This window comes from Bombina bombina, chromosome 4, assembly GCF_027579735.1.
Source record: "Bombina bombina isolate aBomBom1 chromosome 4, aBomBom1.pri, whole genome shotgun sequence".
Taxonomy (NCBI): Eukaryota; Metazoa; Chordata; class Amphibia; order Anura; family Bombinatoridae; genus Bombina; species Bombina bombina.
The window spans coordinates 240,692,424-240,714,525 of record NC_069502.1 but is presented as its reverse complement, the minus strand read 5'-3'; the positions used below and the strand labels follow the sequence as shown (position 1 = coordinate 240,714,525).

At 39.9% G+C, this 22,102-nt stretch overlaps 1 protein-coding gene across 2 annotated transcripts in view; it reads right to left on the bottom strand.

Annotated features, from left to right (window-relative positions):
- PIK3CB (phosphatidylinositol-4,5-bisphosphate 3-kinase catalytic subunit beta) overlaps positions 1 to 22,102 on the bottom strand; it is an 869,120-nt gene that overhangs the window by 351,846 nt on the left and 495,172 nt on the right. For both annotated transcript variants that reach the window (XM_053709855.1, XM_053709854.1), the window contains one exon: positions 3,881 to 4,104. In XM_053709855.1, the coding sequence (XP_053565830.1) occupies positions 3,881 to 4,104 (224 nt within the window). The remainder of the gene's footprint in view (positions 1 to 3,880; positions 4,105 to 22,102) is intronic.

Genomic DNA, 22,102 nt, shown 5'->3' with positions numbered 1-22,102 from the left:
CCTCTGTCAGAAAAATCCTCATTTCTAAGGAATCTATTATTGTTCCCAAGAAGGGAACTCTTGTTGACGGAGACAGAGAACTCTTTTCTTTGTTCACCTTCCATCCGTGAGATGTGAGAAAGGCTAGAACGATGTCCATATGAGCCTTTGCCTTTGACAGGGACGACGCTTGTATTAGAATGTCGTCCAAGTAAGGTACTACTGCAATGCCCCTTGGTCTTAGAACCGCTAGAAGGGACCCTAGCACCTTTGTGAAAATCCTTGGAGCAGTGGCTAATCCGAATGGAAGAGCCACAAACTGGTAATGTTTGTCCAGAAAAGCGAACCTTAGGAACTGATGATGTTCCTTGTGGATAGGGATATGTAGGTACGCATCCTTTAGATCCACGGTAGTCATAAATTGACCTTCCTGGATGGTGGGTAGAATCGTTCGAATAGTTTCCATTTTGAACGATGGTACCCTGAGAAATTTGTTTAGGATCTTCAAATCCAGAATTGGTCTGAACGTTCCCTCTTTTTTGGGAACTACGAACAGATTGGAATAAAATCCCATTCCTTGTTCCTTTATTGGAACTGGGTGTATCACTCCCATCTTTAACAGGTCTTCTACACAATGTAAGAATGCCTGTCTCTTTATTTGGTTTGAGGATAAGTGAGACTTGTGGAACCTTCCCCTTGGGGGTAGTTCCTTGAATTCCAGGAGATAACCTTGAGAAACTATTTCTAGCGCCCAAGGATCCTGAACATCTCTTGCCCAAGCCTGAGCAAAGAGAGAGAGTCTGCCCCCCACCAGATCCGGTCCCGGATCGGGGGCTACTCCTTCATGCTGTTTTGTTAGCAGTGGCAGGCTTCTTGGCCTGCTTACCCTTGTTCCAGCCTTGCATTGGTTTCCAGGCTGGTTTGGGTTGTGAGGCATTACCCTCTTGCTTAGAGGATGCAGAATTAGAGGCTGGTCCATTTCTGCGAAAGGGACGAAAATTAGGCTTATTTTTAGCCTTAAAAGACCTATCCTGTGGAAGGGCGTGGCCCTTTCCCCCAGTGATGTCTGAAATAATCTCTTTCAAATCAGGTCCAAATAAAGTTTTACCTTTGAAAGGAATGTTAAGCAATTTTGTCTTGGATGACACATCCGCTGACCAAGACTTTAGCCAAAGCGCTCTGCGCGCCACGATAGCAAACCCTGAATTTTTCGCCGCTAATTTTGCTAATTGCAAGGCGGCATCTAAAATAAAAGAGTTAGCCAATTTAAGTGCGTGAACTCTGTCCATAACCTCCTCATATGGAGTTTCTCTACTGAGCGACTTTTCTAGTTCCTCGAACCAGAACCACGCTGCCGTAGTGACAGGAACAATGCATGAAATTGGTTGTAGAAGGTAGCCTTGCTGTACAAAAATCTTTTTAAGCAAACCCTCCAATTTTTTATCCATAGGATCTTTGAAAACACAACTATCTTCGATAGGAATAGTAGTGCGTTTGTTTAGAGTAGAAACTGCCCCCTCGACCTTGGGGACTGTCTGCCATAAGTCCTTTCTGGGGTCGACCATAGGAAATAATTTCTTAAATATAGGGGGAGGAACAAAAGGTATGCCGGGCTTTTCCCACTCTTTATTTACTATGTCCGCCACCCGCTTGGGTATAGGAAAAGCGTCGGGGGGCACCGGAAACTCTAGGAACCTGTCCATCTTGCATAATTTCTCTGGAATGACCAAATTGTCACAATCATCCAGAGTAGATAATACCTCCTTAAGCAGTGCACAGAGATGTTCTAATTTAAATTTAAATGTCACAACATCAGGTTCAGCTTGATGAGAAATTTTTCCTGAATCTGAAATTTCTCCCTCAGACAAAACCTCCCTCATGGCCCCTTCAGATTGGTGTGAGGGTATGACAGAACAATTATCATCAGCGTCCTCTTGCTCTTCAGTGTTTAAAACAGAGCAATCGCGCTTTCTCTGATAAGTAGGCATTTTGGATAAAAGATTTGCTATGGAGTTATCCATTACAGCCTTAATTGTTGCATGGTAATAAGTATTGGCGCACTAGATGTACTAGGGGCCTCCTGCATGGGCAAAACTGGTGTAGACACAGTAGGAGATGATGTAGTATCATGTTTACTCCCCTCATTTGAGGAATCATCTTGGGCAATATCATTATTTGTGGCAGTACTGTCCTTACTTTGTTTGGACGCTATGGCACAATTATCACATAAATTTAAATGGGGAGACACATTGGCTTTCATACATATAGAACATAGCTTATCTGAAGGTACAGACATGTTAAACATGCTTAAACTTGTCAACAAAGCACAAAAAACGTTTTAAAATAAAACCGTTACTGTCACTTTAAATTTCAAACAGAAAACACTTTATTACTGAATATGTGAAAAAGTATGAAGGAATTGTTCAAAAATTACCAAATTTTCACCACAGTGTCTTAAAGCCTTAAAAGTATTGCACACCAAATTTCAGAGCTTTAACCCTTAAAATAACGGAACCGGAGCCGTTTTTCAATTTAACCCCTATACAGTCCCAGATACAGTCTTTGCTAAGACCCAACCAAGCCCTGAGGGGAATACGATACCAAATGACGCCTTCTAAAAGCTTTTTCAGAGATTCTTAGATCCTCACACATGCATCTGCATGCCCTGCTCTCAAAAAACAACTGCGCATTAATGGCGCGAAAATGAGGCTCAGTCTATGACTAGAAAGGCCCCCTGACTGAAAAAGGTGTCCAATACAGTGCCTGCCGTTTTATAAACGTTCCCCAAGATTATAAATGTCAATTGTTAGCCTAAATTTGAATAATATGCACAAATAAAGCAATCGATTTAGCCCATAAAAATGTCTACCAGTTTTTTAGCCCATAATAAGCCCTTTATTCTGTTTGTTTTTGACTAAGAAAATGGCTTACCGGTCCCCATGAGGGGAAATGACAGCCTTCCAGCATTACACAGTCTTGTTAGAAATATGGCTAGTCATACCTTAAGCAGAAAAGTCTGCTAACTGTTTCCCCCAACTGAAGTTACTTCATCTCAATAGTCCTATGTGGAAACAGCAATCGATTTTAGTTACTGTCTGCTAAAATCATCTTCCTCTTACAAACAGAAATCTTCATCCTTTTCTGTTTCAGAGTAAATAGTACATACCAGCACTATTTTAAAATAACAAACACTTGATAGAAGAATAAAAACTACATTTAAACACCAAAAAACTCTTAACCATCTCCGTGGAGATGTTGCCTGTGCAACGGCAAAGAGAATGACTAGGGTGGGTGGAGCCTAGGAGGGATCATGTGACCAGCTTTGCTGGGACTCTTTGCCATTTCCTGTTGGGGAAGAGAATATCCCACAAGTAAGGATGACGCCGTGGACCGGACACACCAATGTTGGAGAAATACATACACTGGCAAAAATGTTTCTAGTAAAAGTCATCACTGTTTTAGTGTTAACATTATTCTCTGCATGTGCACGTGAAACATAGCTAGATATTCTCAGTGCACCAGCATTTTAAAAACTGCATCTGTTAGCAATTAACAAATTAAGTAAAATGGTATAAGCACCTTAGGCTCTCTGAGCAAATGCTATGTTCAAAATACTGGTGCACGGTGCATACTTAAATACACTTTTGAAACAGCTATAGCTTTTATTAGGAACATTTTTGCTAATACATTTATATAACAAAAATGCTTCTATTCAAAACTAAAATGCACGCATGTGGATTCCAATTTTGTCTGGCATACATATAAAATGTTTAATTTATAATATATATAGGGTCAGGAACATTTATATAGTGAGACAAAGAATGGATTGTGGTAGTTTGATACCAGTTGCTTTATTTGACAAGTGGTTACTAATGGTCTTCAGGGGGGATAGAGGACTTACCTGGCAGCTGTCAAAATGAATGGCCACCACAATGTTTCCACTATGAAGCTTGTCTTGGATGTTTTCAGGAACTGAAGGCTCCAGTTCAGGTGGGAATGTGCACTTTAACCACTCCAACCAGGTCAAACCAAGCATTGAATGGATCTTTTCCTCGCTGATCTTTCGCATTTTACTCCTGAAATCTTTCACCTCAGTGTCTTTCAGTGAATCAAACTCATGTAGACCTTTAAAATACAATAAAGTTTGAAATTAGACAGACACATAATATATTCATGCTCCTCTAATACTTTCCCAGTTAGCTGTAAGAATCTACTCCTCTAACATCACGGCAAATACTTTCCATCAGCTGAAGGATTCTACAAGAATCAGGACACCAAACACCATAGCATACTCATGCATAAGAAACATGTAAGGTTCTAGTTTAATTAATGTCTTATTTATCAACACCTACAAGGAAAGCAAGCCTGCTTCTAGTTAGCTGTGAGATTCCAATGCTTTATCTGGGCTGCTCCATTTCCTTTTTAATTACATTCAGACTCTGAATGCTATTCCTACCTTATACAGATAGACAACACTTTATCCAAACTGCATGGGATTGGAAAAGGTTTGGATTCTGTAAAACTTGTATATTAGCATCAGTAAAATAGTACAGTTTGGAGAGGGGATGGGGCCAAGTATAAACAACATCATAACTGATTTAGGCAATATTTACATGAAACCTAAATCAGGGCCGGTGCTATTAATTTTTTTGGCTACACAGGCAAGGATTAATTCCCCCCCCTCCATTATATACCATATACCATTGCTGGTTTTTACAAAATGTTACAAAGATGTACGAAAAAAACCTAAAGATAATTAATTTCTCTATAATTATAGAAAATGTATAATTTCCCATTACCCCATAAAATCATAATGTTAATCTGATTTTTATAACTAGGTAATTATTTTACAGTTATTAAATTTTAAAGAGACATTAAACACATTGAGATGGTAATATAAAATGATAATATATATATACATACAGTTGTGCTCATAAGTTTACATACCCTGGCAGAATTTATGATTTCTTGGCCATTTTTCAGAGAATATGAATAATAACACTTTTCTTTCAGTCATGGTTAGTGTTTGAACACTGCTGATTTGCATTCTCAATTCCTTGGATATTTTTTTATATCCCTTTCCTATTTTATACGGTTCAACTACCTTTTTCCACAGATCCTTTGACAATTCTGTTTCTTTCCCCATGACTCAGAATCCAGAAATGTCAGTGCAGCACTGGATAAAAAATGAAAGGGTCTATCAGGAGTCCAGAAACTCATTGACCTTTTATACACACACACTAATTACAAGCAAACAGGTCACAGGTGTGAGGATGGCTACCTTTAATAGCCATTCAAACCCCTTTGTGTAAACTTGTGTGCATGTTATCAGGCTAAAATCACCAGGGTATGTAAACTTTTGATCAGGGTCATTTGGGTATTTTTTGTTGTCATTATGATTTAAAAAGAGTAAAAACAGTTGATTGATAATAAATGGCTTCAACCAAACATTAACCATGAGTGAAAGAAAAGTTTTTGTGTTATTATTCATATTCTCTAAAAAATGGCCAAGAAACCATAAATTCTGCCAGGGTATGTAAACTTATGAACACAACTGTATATATATATATATATATATATATATATATATATGAGACGTGCACTCATAGGAGGCAGGTGAGGCACCCTTTTTAATCATTAAAAAAAAAAAAAATGTTTTCAAATTATTATTTTTTTTTTTATATAATAAAAAAGGTGACCCCCCTACCCCTCCACATTCAGTAGTCAGTGTGCATTTACTTTTTTGTTGAAAAAAACCTGTAATAAGTAATTACATTCATATTGCGCAACAAGAGGCCAGCCAGCTACCCTTCCATTGCGCAATATGAATGTATTTTGTTGTATGGGCCGCTAGAGACTGCCACCCAGTGGCAAATAAGATCTAATGCAGTCTCTTTTGCAGCCCATACTGCTCCCACCGGAGGCTTGTCTGTTCAAGCCTTGGGAGCCCTGTCCACCCGTCAGCCAATCAGACATGAGCAATCATGTGTCTGACTTCTGGCCTAGTGTCGGGCGGGAATTTGTGAGACGCAGAGTAGAAAAAGACAGGGTCAGGACTCAGGACCCCCTCGCCCAGTGTCATATCAGCAGCTGACAGCTGTACTGCCTACGCGGTCACCTGTGCGACAGAAGAACAGAAGCCTGTGTCATCAGCAGATTCGGGTAAGTAGTACAGGGCAGGCCCCGGGACATCTCTCAGTCAGACTGGACACTCGAGGACTGTTGTGTGTGTGACGTATCACACTAGCAATAGTACACTACTAATCTGGGCAGAGGGTGGCAGATATTTAATTAATGAATTGGTAGTACAATCTGAGGGTGTGTCTTTATTTAAAGGGGTGGGGTCAAGCGCCCCACCATCTTTAAATTTCACCAGCCGCCACTGGATCAAGACATTTTTATATTTACTGAATAATGAAGGAATCTATAAGCATAATTTGCAGCATTGAAGTAAAAAGTATGTTTTAAACATATTTTAATGGGCCTGGATTTCTAGATCTCATAATCAGAGCAAGCATATTGTTATCTAGCAAGAGTTTCTGTTACAATCCTTTAGACTAAAATCAGATGTTTACTAAGTTGACCAGTTTTCCAAGACACCATTTAAAAGGACATGAAACCCATATGTTTTCTTTCATGATTTAGAAAGAGCATGCAATTTTAAATAACGTTCCAATTTACATCTAATATCTAATTTTCTTCATTCTTTTGTTATCCTTTGTTGAAAATAATATCTAAATATGCTCAGTAACTGCTGATTGGTGGCTGCACATAGATACCTCATGTGATTGGCTCACCCATGTGCATTGCTATTTCTTCAACAAAGGATATCTAAAGAATGAAGGCGTATCCTAGCCACTGCCTCACCAGCCTCTGACGTCACCGCACGTTACTGATATATATATGTATATATATATATAGTAAAGCAGTTATGGATCCCACGGACGGACTCCGTGTTGCAGCAAGGACCCAAATGAAGCAGGCACACAGGTTTTTTCAAAAACACTCCGGTTTATTGGCAAAGTTGATTACCAAACGTTTCGGCTCACACACGAGCCTTTGTCAATGGTGTACAAAACCAAATGTGAAAAACTAGAACACAAACTAACCTTAAATACCCACCCTGCCCAAGTGACAGACCAATCAGAGAGAGTAACCGCAGCAAACCCACTCACACAGACCTAAACAACTTATTGCCGGGCTCAATGTGGGCGTCACGTGACGTCATCACGTTACCGCCGTCCTGTGTGTAACCACGGAAACATGCGTAACCATGGAGACAAAGCATACACAAATGTCACCACCACGACTGTTGTGGGGCACATGGTCAATCAGCATCACTCGCAAAGAGGAAACAGAGTGTCCTGCAGTTGCAAAATGTCGCGCAACCGGTTGTTCTGATCGACCTTTTTCTATTGCTTGACGAATTGCTGTTTTATGGTTAGCCAAACGTTCTTTGAACGCTGTCACTGTTTTGCCTATGTAGAATTTGGAACATGGGCAAATAATGGCATACACCACGTGGTGGTGACAGAGGACTGGCACTATTAAGAATGGAATCCCGTTGGATCTTCACACTGGACACAGTTGCCCCTCGAGGCCTGAATGTCAACATAGACTTTGGCTGTTGGTATAAACACAAATGAGATGTGAAGGATTGGGAGTCATCCAGGACTTAATTTCTACCTACCCCTCTGGCATGATGCAATGTATACCCGCCTAAATATACAGGGGGCTTGAGATTGTTTTTCATGCCCTCACCTGCTACCTCCCCACATGCCTTGATACCATGAGTATAGAGGGCTGTGTTATTAGTTTTTGATACTTTGGGTTTCGGTAGCGCTATTTACTTTATAAGCTACATATTAGGTTTGTCTTAATGTTGCATATAGATAGATACCTATTCCTTTATTATATTTGTATATAGGGGTATTCAGATCACTGATTAATTGATATGTTTCCCATCAGAGGCTTACCCGCCAGCGCACCCGCACAGTACATTTGTGTATGCTTTGTCTCCATGGTTACGCATGTTTCCGTGGTTACACACAGGACGGCGGTAACGTGATGACGTCACGTGACGCCCACATTGAGCCCGGCAATAAGTTGTTTAGGTCTGTGTGAGTGGGTGTGCCGCGGTTACTCTCTCTGATTGGTCTGTCACTTGGGCTGGGTGGGTATTTAAGGTTAGTTTGTGTTCTAGTTTTTCACATTTGGTTTTGTACACCATTGACAAAGGCTTGTGTGTGAGCCGAAACGTTTGGTAATCAACTTTGCCAATAAACCGGAGTGTTTTTGAAAAAACCTGTGTGCCTGCTTCATTTGGGACCTTGCTGCAACACGGAGTCCGTCCGTGGGATCCATAACTGCTTTACTGTTTGTCTCTCTCTAGTGTGAGCACCAGGTAGCTGACATACTCGTGAGTGCCGTTCACCTCTGCAATTATGTATATATATATATATATATATATATATATATACATACACACACACATATAAAGTCTGTCCCCTTTTCATGTAATTCCAATCTGAAATTGTGAGGTTTTCAGTTCCTGTTAGAAATGGAAGCACAGAACACTGTTATAAATAGATCATTTGAATGTGCAGCCAATGGCTGTGTGCAATATAACTGTCCCTACTAATTGGCTGCAGCAGAGAAGGTAAAACAAATAGTATGAAACAAGAAAACAAGAAAATTCTTGTTCGTCTGTGACAAACAAACTTTTATTATTATTTATAGGTGTTATATCTAAACCATCAGTATATTCTTGTTCGTCTGTGACAAACAAACTTTTATTCGTGATGTTTTGGGACGAAACACAGTCCCTTCCTCCGACAACTCATGTGAAAAACAAACCTTTAAAGGCCATTAGAACCATCCCCCTAATCACAGCCAATCCCAATGGGGGATCAGAGAAGGATACATCATCCCTATAGGGGTGTTGTATCCTTTTCTGATCCCACATTGGTTGATCGCACTGACTGATGTAACTTGGCTTAAGACCTTTAATTATGACAGTTTCCTTACACGCTCTTCATGACTGATCTCTGCTAGTGTGACACATTATGCACTATGCACATTATTGCACTATTAACACTTTGTATAAATTGTTGCCACACCACTCACATAATTCATTAACAGTATCTGTTATCCTATCAGGACACTATGTTTTTGCACACGGACAGCCGGGATTGGCTGTGATTAGGGGGAGGGTTCTAATGGTCTTTAAAGGTTTGTTTCACATGAGTTGTTTGTCAGATGAAGGGACTGTGTTTTGTCCCGAAACGTCACAAATAAAAGTTTGTTTGTCACAGACGGCTGAAGACCAGTGAGTGCTTATTTTAAATAGTATATATATAAAAACTTAAAAACTTTGTTGTCAAATCCTGACTAACTCATCCTGAAAGGCAGCTCTTGTACTCTAACTTCCTGAGCAACTAGACTTGACAATTGGTGAGGAAATGCACTCCTGTCTCTCTGGGGAATGAAAAAGCCTACAAGTCAGAGTTAATTACAGGACGATACCTGGTCGAATCTGCAATTAAAGGGATCCATTCTACCATATTGAGGAAACACTGAAGCGGTTTCTGGGATTGCTGAGGGACATCTATTCCTTAAAGGGACGCACTTACTTACCTCATAGGATTGAGGTCACCTGCTGTAAGTAGGCATCTATCTGCATTTTTTGGATTACATAAGAATAAGACTGCATACCAAGCAAACTTTGGGAATCCAAGAGTGTGTTTTCTCATATAGATATTGTATCACAAATATGAACTTATTTGGCGTTGATCTGGATTAACCTTTAAGAAGAAGTTTGATTTTTAATTAACCTGAGACTTGATCAATTTATTGATTTATTTTATATTAATGGATTAAGAAAAACATAATTTATGTAAGAACTTACCTGATAAATTCATTTCTTTCATATTAGCAAGAGTCCATGAGCTAGTGACGTATGGGATATACATTCCTACCAGGAGGGGCAAAGTTTCCCAAACGTTAAAATGCCTATAAATACACCCCTCACCACACCCACAATTCAGTTTAACGAACAGCCAAGAAGTGGGGTGATAAGAAAGGAGCGAAAGCATAAAAAAAATAAGGAATTGGAATAATTGTGCTTTATACAAAAAAATCATAACCACCACAAAAAAATGGTGGGTCTCATGGACTCTTGCTAATATGAAAGAAATGAATTTATCAGGTAAGTTCTTACATAAATTATGTTTTCTTTCATGTAATTAGCAAGAGTCCATGAGCTAGTGATGTATGGGATAGCAGATACCCAAGATGTGGAACTTCCACGCAAGAGTCACTAGAGAGGGAGGGATAAAATAAAGACAGCCAATTCCGCTGAAAAAATAATCCACAACCCAAATCAAAAATTTTAATCTTTATAATGAAAAAAACTGAAATTATAAGCAGACGAATCAAACAGAAACAGCTGCCTGAAGTACTTTTCTACCAAAAACTGCTTCAGAAGAAGAACACACATCAAAATGGTAGAATATCGTAAAAGTATGCAAAGAAGACCAAGTTGCTGCTTTGCAAATCTGATCAACAGAAGCTTCATTCCTAAAAGCCCAGGAAGTAGAAACTGACCTAGTAGAATGAGCCGTAATCCTTTGAGGCGGGGATTTACCCGACTCTACATAAGCATGATGAATCAAAGACTTTAACCAAGACACCAAAGAAATGGCAGAAGCCTTCTGACCTTTTCTGGAACCAGAAAAGATAACAAATAGACTGGAAGTCTTCCTAAAATCTTTAGTAGCTTCAACATAGTATTTCAAAGCTCTAACTACATCCAGAGAATGTAACGATCTTTCCTTAGAATTCTTAGGATTAGGACATAATGAAGGAACAACAATTTCTCTACTAATGTTGTTAGAATTCACAACCTTAGGTAAAAATTGAAAAGAAGTCTGTAACACCGCCTTATCCTGATGAAAAATCAGAAAAGGAGATTCACAAGAAAGAGCAGATAACTCAGAAACTCTTCTAGCAGAAGAGATAGCCAAAAGGAACAATACTTTCCAGGAAAGTAATTTAATGTCCAGAGAATGCATAGGCTCAAACGGAGGAGCCTGCAAAGCTTTCAAAACCAAATTAAGACTCCAAGGAGGAGAGATCGACTTAATGACAGGTTTGATACGAGCCAAAGCCTGTACAAAACAATGAATATCAGGAAGATTAGCAATCTTTCTGTGAAAAAGAACAGAAAGAGCAGAGATTTGTCCTTTCAAAGAACTTGCCGACAAACCTTTATCCAAACCATCCTGAAGAAATTGTAAAATTCTAGGAATTCTGAAAGAATACCAGGAGAATTTATGAGAAGAACACCAAGAGATGTAAGTCTTCCAAACTCGATAATAAATCTTCCTAGAGACGGATTTACGAGCTTGTAACATAGTGTTAATCACTGAGTCAGAGAAACCTCTATGACTGAGGATCAAGCGTTCAATCTCCATACCTTCAAATTTAATGATTTGAGATCCTGATGGAAAAATGGGCCTTGAGATAGAAGGTCTGGTCTTAATGGAAGTGTCCAAGGTTGGCAACTGGCCATCCGAACGAGATCCGCAAACCAAAACCTGTGTGGCCATGCTGGAGCCACCAGCAGTACAAATGAACGCTCCATTAGAATTTTGGAGATTACTTTTGGAAGAAGAACTAGAGGCGGAAAGATATAAGCAGGATGATAATTCCAAGGAAGTGACAACGCATCCACTGCTTCCGCCTGAGGATCCCGGGATCTGGACAGATACCTGGGAAGTCTTTTGTTTAGATGAGAGGCCATCAGATCTATTTCTGGAAGTCCCCAGATTTGAACAATCTGAAGAAATACCTCTGGGTGAAGAGACCATTCGCCCGGATGTAACGTCTGGCGACTGAGATAATCCGCTTCCCAATTGTCTACACCTGGGATGTGAACCGCAGAAATTAGACAGGAGCTGGATTCCGCCCATACAAGTATCCGAGATACTTCTTTCATAGCTTGAGGACTGTGAGTCCCACCGTGATGATTGACATATGCCACAGTCGTGACATTGTCGTTTTGAAAACAAATAAACGATTCTCTCTTCAGAAGAGGCCAAAACTGAAGAGCTCTGAAAATCGCACGGAGTTCCAAAATATTGATTGGTAATCTCGCCTCCTGAGATTCCCAAACCCCTTGCGCTGTCAGAGATCCCCATACAGCTCCCCAACCTGATAGACTCGCATCTGTTGAGATCACAGTCCAAGTTGGACGAACAAAAGAGGCCCCTTGAGTTAAACGATGGTGATCCAACCACCAAGTTAGAGATGATCGAACATTGGGATTTAAGGATATTATTTGTGATATCCTTGTATAATCCCTGCACCACTGGTTCAGCATACAAAGCTGGAGTGGTCTCGTGTGAAAACGAGCAAAAGGGATCGCGTCCGATGCAGCAGTCATGAGACCTAAAATCTCGATGCATAATGCTACCGAAGGGAACAATTGAGACTGAAACCAATTTCAGACGTCTCTTTTCTGTCAGAGACAAAGTCATGGACACTGAATCTATTTGGAAACCTAAAAAGGTTACCCTTGTCTGAGGAATCAAGGAACTCTTTGGCAAATTGATCCTCCAACCATGTATTTGAAGAAACAACACGAGTTGATTCGTATGAGATTCTACAGAATGTGAAGACTGAGCAAGTACCAAGATATCGTCCAAATAAGGAAATACCGCAATACCCTGTTCTCTGATTACAGAGAGAAGGGCACCGAGAACCTTCGAAAAGATCCTTGGCGCTGTTGCTAGGCCAAATGGAAGAGCAATAAACTGGTAATGCTTGTCTAGAAAAGAGAATCTCAGAAACTGATAGTGATCTGGATGAATTGGAATATGAAGATATGCATCCTGTAAGTCTATTGTGGACATATAATGCCCTTGCTGAACAAAAGGCAGAATAGTTCTTATAGTCACCATTTTGAATGTTGGTATCCTTACATAACGATTCAATATTTTTAGGTCCAGAACTGGTCTGAAAGAATTCTCTTTCTTTGGAACAATGAATAGATTTGAATAAAACCCCAGACCCTGTTCAAGAACTGGAACTGGTATAATTACCCCAGCTAACTCTAGGTCTGAAACACATTTCAGAAACGCTGTGAGAGGAAAAATCTTCTCGCAGGCGGTCTTACCTTGAAACCTATTCTGTACCCTTGTGAAACAATGTTCTGAATCCAAAGATTGTGAATCGAATTGATCCAAACATCTTTGAAAAATCGTAACCTGCCCCCTACCAGCTGCGCTGGAATGAGGGCCGCACCTTCATGCGGATTTAGGAGCTGGTTTTGACTTTCTAAAAGGCTTGGATTTATTCCAGACTGGAGAAGGTTTCCAACCGGAAACTGTTCCTTTAGGGGAAGGGTCAGGCTTCTGCTCCTTACTCTGACGAAAGGAACGAAAACGATTAGCAGCCCTATATTTACCTTTAGATTTTTTGCCCTGGGGCAAAAAGGCTCCCTTCCCCCCAGTAACAGTTGAAATTATTGAATCCAACTGAGAACCAAACAACTTATTACCTTGGAAAGAGAGAGAAAGCAAAGTTTACTTAGAAGTCATGTCTACATTCCAAGATTTAAGCCATAAAGCTCTTCTAGCTAAAGACATATACCGGACATCAACTCTAATGATATCAAAAATGGCATCACAGACAAAGTTATTAGCATGTTGAAGAAGTTTAACAATGCTATAAGCATTATGGTCTGTCACTTAAAAATGTAAGTGTAAGTATAAAGAATAGAGTGAATTCCTTAGAGAGTACGGTTCTAGCGAATAAAACTGAGAAATTGGGAAGGGATATAAAAGATTTTAAAGAAGATAAGGTATATTCTTATAAGAGAAAGACAAGTAAACCAAAAAATAAACCTTCCCAAAATTTAAATATGATTGCAGTTAGAGAGGGCCAGGGTGAAAGAATTACTTATCAAGGGGGTCCTAATAGGGAACAAAAATTGAAATATTCCAATAATTATGAAAAAGTTCTGTCCCCAAAACATCTAGAGACTACAAATTTAGATAAATCTTTTCCCCAAACAAATAGATTCACACCTTTATTTGATGAACAATATGAGGTAGAAATAGATGAGTTAGGCAATATTTGGACACATTTAGGTGCAAAACCTAAACAACAGAAAATGTTGAAATTAGCAGAGGATGAAAATAAGGAAGAAAACAATGAAGAAAAAAATTAGAATTTGGGTAATAATAATAAAATTAGTAATAAAAATAAAATCAATAGAATCAAAAATAATAATAAAGAATCAAGTTCAAAGGGAGAGTCAGCCCCTTTTCAAATTTTCAAACCAAGGATCAGGAAAAGAAGTTTGGAACAAAGCGGGGCAGAAGAGCAGGTAGAATCTAAAAGAGGAAAGTAAGCAAAAAAGAGAAATTAGAAGAGGCAAAGAATCAAATATTTAACTTATCAGATCATGTATTAACTACCAATGAAACAAAATTGTTACAATATGGTTTAAGTTTTGCACCAAAATCTAAACCCAATAAATTTAATACTTATATAGATTTGCAAAACTTTATACGGAGGATGACCCTAAACATTTTGCAAAATATAATAGTAATAATATCTGTACTAAGTCTCTAGAAGGTAATGATTGGGCATATGTAACTATGCTGGAGAAATTAGATACTCCGGCGGTGTTCATTGAGAAAGGTAATAATACAGAAGAAAAGGATGACATTGTAAGAGATTCAATGGCGGAACTTTTAGATTTAAGTTTACATGAGGATGAATTAAAGATAATTCATTCAAATCTAAAACGTCCATCTAATTTCTATCCAACTACCTCACAAGGGCCACATATCCAAATTTTCAATAAATTAGTGACAGAGGATTTTAACAAAATGCTAAATAATAAGAAAGCCTTAAAATCAATGAAATATAAAGACAATTTGAACGAACAAGAAAGAAAGGCATTAGATATATTGTCTAAAGATACTAATCTCATTTTCAGGCAAGCAGACAAGGGTGGGGGATTAGTAATACAGAACAGAAAGGACTATCTAAAGGAAGCTTATAAACTCCTGGAATGTAGAGATACATATAGGAAATTAACTGTGAATCCTATGGAGAAATACAATAAGGAATTATTAAATTTACTGAATAAGGCTAAAAAAGATCAAATTCTTAATGAGGATGAATTTCGTTTTATTTTTTAACCTAATCCTAGGATTCCTATTTTCTATCATTTGCCCAAAATCCACAAGGACCCAGTGAATCCTCCGGGGAGACCCATTATATCATGAATAGATTCCGTAACAGACCATTTTTCAAAATACATTGATGGTTATTTACAACCCATTGTGAAGAATATCAAAACTTATGTTAAGGATACAATGGATGTTATAACTAAGTTTGAGGGTTCCCCGTGGAGTCCTGGGTCCTTGTGGATTTCCTGTGATGTATCAGCATTGTATACCTCAATCCCCCATATAAAAGGAGTGAAAGCAGTAGCTTCACAGTGTGCTAAAAGCAATATGTTAGAAAACCATATTACATTTATTATAAAAGGAATTCAGTTTATTTTAGAACACAACTGTTTTCTATTTGAAAAACAATTTTACAGACAAATAGAGGGGACGGCCATGGGCACTACCATGGCCCCCTCATATGCGAATATTTATATGGGGGAATTTGAGGAGCAACATATATGGTCCAATAATCCTTATTTGGGTAATATAAAAAAGTATTACAGATTCATAGATGATCTGTTATTTATTTGGGAAGGGGACATGGAGGAAGCCGTAAAATTTGTGGAACACCTAAATGCTAATACATTCAATTTGAAATTTACCAAAGTAATCTCTCAGGATAGTATCAATTTTCTAGATTTAACATTATATAGCAATAAGGATAATATAATCAGTGTAAAAAATTACAGGAAGGAAACGGACAGAAATAATTTTTTAAGTGCTAGCAGTGGCCATTTAATGAGGTGGATACAAAATGTTCCACTGGGACAATACCAACGTCTGAAAAGAAATTGTACAGAAGGAATAGATTATGAGAAGGAGGCAGACATTTTAACCAACAAATTTAGAGAGAAGGGATATAAGGAGGATTGGCTTATCAGAGCAAAAAAATAGAACTGACCAAATAGCTCGGGAACAACTCCTGATCCCCAAAGATAAAAGAAATAAGTCACCAATAAAGAAGACTAAATTTAATGAGGAGCCCCTGTTTGTTACAACCTATTCTGAAGGATCAAATCAGATCTATAAAATTTTGAATAAAAATTGGAATATCTTAAAGTAAGATTCAATTTTGGGTCCATTGCTAGGAGAGAAGCCAAGGGTTGTATTCAGAAAAAATAAAGATCTGAAACAATTCTTGGCACCCTCTAAACTGAAAGAGGTTCAGGTAATATCATCAAAAACTAACTGGTTATCACAAAAACAGGGCATGTATAGATGTAAAATGGACGATTGCAATATGTGCCCACATGTATTACAATCAGATACATTTCAAGATGCAATGGGTGATGCAAGTTATAATATGAAATATAGATGCACTTGCGAATCAACCCATGTGGTTTATCAATTGATCTGTTCATGCAATAAAATGTATTTGGGGAGAACAAAAAGAAAGATAAAAAGGAGATTTTGGGAACATACAAATAATATCATAAAGGGAATTGTGAAGCATAGTGTTGTAGATCATTTTAAAGAATTCCATTCGAGTAACCCAGATGACCTAAAAATAAAGGTAATAGATTGGATCCCACATAAATTAGGGGGCACAAATCGTCTCATGCAACTGAGGAGGCGTGAGACTTTTGGATCACAGAGCTAAAGAGTCTCTATCCAATCGGATTAAATATTGATTTAGATTTGGCAGCTTTTATATAGGAAAGGTTGCTATACAAAATATGTAATTAATCAGATCTGGGGAGGAATGTGTTAAAATTAGAAACCAAGGGGGCTTAAGAACATTTAGCAAGAGATAATTTAGTTATTAGGATTTTACAGAATATATTTTAAATTTGCTAAGGAAAATATTAAGTTGCTTAGCACTTGTGTCCGCTATGAAGTTCATATTTAAAAATTCAAATATTCTAAACCTTTTAATAGTGTTTTTAATGTTTGTGCAATAGATTTATGGAAAAAAAACAAAACAAAAAAAACAGAATTTATGTTTACCTGATAAATTACTTTCTCCAACGGTGTGTCCGGTCCACGGCGTCATCCTTACTTGTGGGATATTCTCTTCCCCAACAACAGGAAATGGCAAAGAGCCCAGCAAAGCTGGTCACATGATCCCTCCTAGGCTCCGCCTTCCCCAGTCATTCGACCGACGTAAAGGAGGAATATTTGCATAGGAGAAACCATATGATACCGTGGTGACTGTAGTTAAAGAAAATAAAATATCAGACCTGATTAAAAAACCAGGGCGGGCCGTGGACCGGACACACCGTTGGAGAAAGTAATTTATCAGGTAAACATAAATTCTGTTTTCTCCAACATAGGTGTGTCCGGTCCACGGCGTCATCCTTACTTGTGGGAACCAATACCAAAGCTTTAGGACACGGATGAAGGGAGGGAGCAAATCAGGTCACCTAGATGGAAGGCACCACGGCTTGCAAAACCTTTCTCCCAAAAATAGCCTCAGAAGAAGCAAAAGTATCAAACTTGTAAAATTTAGTAAAAGTGTGCAGTGAAGACCAAGTCGCTGCCTTACATATCTGATCAACAGAAGCCTCGTTCTTGAAGGCCCATGTGGAAGCCACAGCCCTAGTGGAATGAGCTGTGATTCTTTCAGGAGGCTGCCGTCCGGCAGTCTCATAAGCCAATCTGATGATGCTTTTAATCCAAAAAGAGAGAGAGGTAGAAGTTGCTTTTTGACCTCTCCTTTTACCAGAATAAACAACAAACAAGGAAGATGTTTGTCTAAAATCCTTTGTAGCATCTAAATAGAATTTTAGAGCACGAACAACATCCAAATTGTGCAACAAACGTTCCTTCTTTGAAACTGGATTCGGACACAAAGAAGGCACGACTATCTCCTGGTTAATGTTTTTGTTAGAAACAACTTTCGGAAGAAAACCAGGTTTAGTACGTAAAACCACCTTATCTGCATGGAACACCAGATAAGGAGGAGAACACTGCAGAGCAGATAATTCTGAAACTCTTCTAGCAGAAGAAATTGCAACCAAAAACAAAACTTTCCAAGATAATAACTTAATATCAACGGAATGTAAGGGTTCAAACGGAACCCCCTGAAGAACTGAAAGAACTAAATTGAGACTCCAAGGAGGAGTCAAAGGTTTGTAAACAGGCTTGATTCTAACCAGAGCCTGAACAAAGGCTTGAACATCTGGCACAGCTGCCAGCTTTTTGTGAAGTAACACAGACAAGGCAGAAATCTGTCCCTTCAAGGAACTTGCAGATAATCCTTTCTCCAAACCTTCTTGAAGAAAGGATAGAATCTTAGGAATTTTTACCTTGTCCCAAGGGAATCCTTTAGATTCACACCAACAGATATATTTTTTCCATATTTTGTGGTAAATTTTTCTAGTTACAGGCTTTCTGGCCTGAACAAGAGTATCAATGACAGAATCTGAGAACCCTCGCTTTGATAAGATCAAGCGTTCAATCTCCAAGCAGTCAGTTGGAGTGAGACCAGATTCGGATGTTCGAACGGACCTTGAACAAGAAGGTCTCGTCTCAAAGGTAGCTTCCATGGTGGAGCCGATGACATATTCACCAGGTCTGCATACCAAGTCCTGCGTGGCCACGCAGGAGCTATCAAGATCACCGATGCCCTCTCCTGATTGATCCTGGCTACCAGCCTGGGGATGAGAGGAAACGGCGGGAATACATAAGCTAGTTTGAAGGTCCAAGGTGCTACTAGTGCATCTACTAGAGTCGCCTTGGGATCCCTGGATCTGGACCCGTAGCAAGGAACCTTGAAGTTCTGACGAGAGGCCATCAGATCCATGTCTGGAATGCCCCACAATTGAGTAATTTGGGCAAAGATTTCCGGATGGAGTTCCCACTCCCCCGGATGAAATGTCTGACGACTCAGAAAATCCGCTTCCCAATTTTCCACTCCTGGGATGTGGATTGCAGACAAGTGGCAGGAGTGAGTCTCCGCCCATTGAATGATTTTGGTCACTTCTTCCATCACCAGGGAACTCCTTGTTCCCCCCTGATGGTTGATGTACGCAACAGTCGTCATGTTGTCTGATTGAAACCGTATGAACTTGGCCTTTTCTAGCTGAGGCCAAGCCCTGAGAGCATTGAATATCGCTCTCAGTTCCAGAATATTTATCGGAAGAAGAGATTCTTCCCGAGACCAAAGACCCTGAGCTTTCAGGGGTCCCCAGACCGCGCCCCAGCCCACCAGACTGGCGTCGGTCGTGACAATGACCCACTCTGGTCTGCGGAAGCTCATCCCCTGTGACAGGTTGTCCAGGGACAGCCACCAACGGAGTGAATCTCTGGTCCTCTGATCTACTTGTATCGTCGGAGACAAGTCTGTATAGTCCCCATTCCACTGACTGAGCATGCACAGTTGTAATGGTCTTAGATGAATTCGCGCAAAAGGAACTATGTCCATTGCCGCTACCATCAAACCTATTACTTCCATGCACTGCGCTATGGAAGGAAGAGGAACAGAATGAAGTATTTGACAAGAGTTTAGAAGTTTTGATTTTCTGGCCTCTGTCAGAAAAATCCTCATTTCTAAGGAGTCTATTATTGTTCCCAAGAAGGGAACCCTTGTTGACGGAGATAGAGAACTTTTTTCTACGTTCACTTTCCACCCGTGAGATCTGAGAAAGGCCAGGACAATGTCCGTGTGAGCCTTTGCTTGAGGAAGGGACGACGCTTGAATCAGAATGTCGTCCAAGTAAGGTACTACTGCAATGCCCCTTGGTCTTAGCACCGCTAGAAGGGACCCTAGTACCTTTGTGAAAATCCTTGGAGCAGTGGCTAATCCGAACGGAAGTGCCACAAACTGGTAATGCTTGTCCAGGAATGCGAACCTTAGGAACCGATGATGTTCCTTGTGGATAGGAATATGTAGATACGCATCCTTTAAATCCACCGTGGTCATGAATTGACCTTCCTGGATGGAAGGAAGAATTGTTCGAATGGTTTCCATTTTGAACGATGGAACCTTGAGAAACTTGTTTAGGATCTTGAGATCTAAGATTGGTCTGAATGTTCCCTCTTTTTTGGGAACTACGAACAGATTGGAGTAGAACCCCATCCCTTGTTCTCCTAAAGGAACAGGATGAATCACTCCCATTTTTAACAGGTCTTCTACACAATGTAAGAATGCCTGTCTTTTCATGTGGTCTGAAGACAATTGAGACCTGTGGAACCTCCCCCTTGGGGGAGGCCCCTTGAATTCCAGAAGATAACCTTGGGAGACTATTTCTAGTGCCCAAGGATCCAGAACATCTCTTGCCCAAGCCTGAGCGAAGAGAGAAAGTCTGCCCCCCACCAGATCCGGTCCCGGATCGGGGGCCAACATTTCATGCTGTCTTGGTAGCAGTGGCAGGCTTCTTGGCCTGCTTTCCCTTGTTCCAGCCTTGCATTGGTCTCCAGGCTGGCTTGGCTTGAGAAGAATTACCCTCTTGCTTAGAGGACGTAGCACTTGGGGCTGGTCCGTTTCTACGAAAGGGACGAAAATTAGGTTTATTTTTGGCCTTGAAAGACCTATCCTGAGGAAGGGCGTGGCCCTTACCCCCAGTGATATCAGAGATAATCTCTTTCAAGTCAGGGCCAAACAGCGTTTTCCCCTTGAAAGGAATGTTAAGCAATTTGTTCTTGGAAGACGCATCCGCTGACCAAGATTTCAACCAAAGCGCTCTGCGCGCCACAATAGCAAACCCAGAATTTTTCGCCGCTAACCTAGCCAATTGCAAAGTGGCGTCTAGGGTGAAAGAATTAGCCAATTTGAGAGCACGGATTCTGTCCATAATCTCCTCATAAGGAGGAGAATCACTATCGATCGCCTTTTCTAGCTCATCGAACCAGAAACACGCGGCTGTAGTGACAGGGACAATGCATGAAATTGGTTGTAGAAGGTAACCTTGCTGAACAAACATCTTTTTAAGCAAACCTTCTAATTTTTTATCCATAGGATCTTTGAAAGCACAACTATCTTCTATGGGTATAGTGGTGCGTTTGTTTAAAGTAGAAACCGCCCCCTCGACCTTGGGGACTGTCTGCCATAAGTCCTTTCTGGGGTCGACCATGGGAAACAATTTTTTAAATATGGGGGGAGGGACGAAAGGTATACCGGGCCTTTCCCATTCTTTATTTACAATGTCCGCCACCCGCTTGGGTATAGGAAAAGCTTCTGGGGGCCCCGGGACCTCTAGGAACTTGTCCATTTTACATAGTTTCTCTGGGATGATCAAATTCTCACAATCATCCAGAGTGGATAACACCTCCTTAAGCAGAGCGCGGAGATGTTCCAACTTAAATTTAAATGTAATCACATCGGGTTCAGCTTGTTGAGAAATTTTCCCTGAATCTGAAATTTCTCCCTCAGACAAAACCTCCCTGGCCCCCTCAGACTGGTGTAGGGGCATATCAGAACCATTTCCTCAGCGTCCTCATGCTCTTCAGTATCTAAAACAGAGCAGTCGCGCTTACGCTGATAAGTGGGCATTTTGGCTAAAATGTTTTTGATAGAATTATCCATTACAGCCGTTAATTGTTGCATAGTAAGGAGTATTGGCGCGCTAGATGTACTAGGGGCCTCCTGAGTGGGCAAGACTGGTGTAGACGAAGGAGGGAATGATGCAGTACCATGCTTACTCCCCTCACTTGAGGAATCATCTTGGGCATCATTTTCAGTGTCACATAAATCACATCTATTTAAATGAGAAGGAACCTTGGCTTCCCCACATTCAGAACACAGTCTATCTGGTAGTTCAGACATGTTAAACAGGCATAAACTTGATAACAAAGTACAAAAAACGTTTTAAAATAAAACCGTTACTGTCACTTTAAATTTTAAACTGAACACACTTTATTACTGCAATTGCGAAAAAGTATGAAGGAATTGTTCAAAATTCACCAAAATTTCACCACAGTGTCTTAAAGCCTTA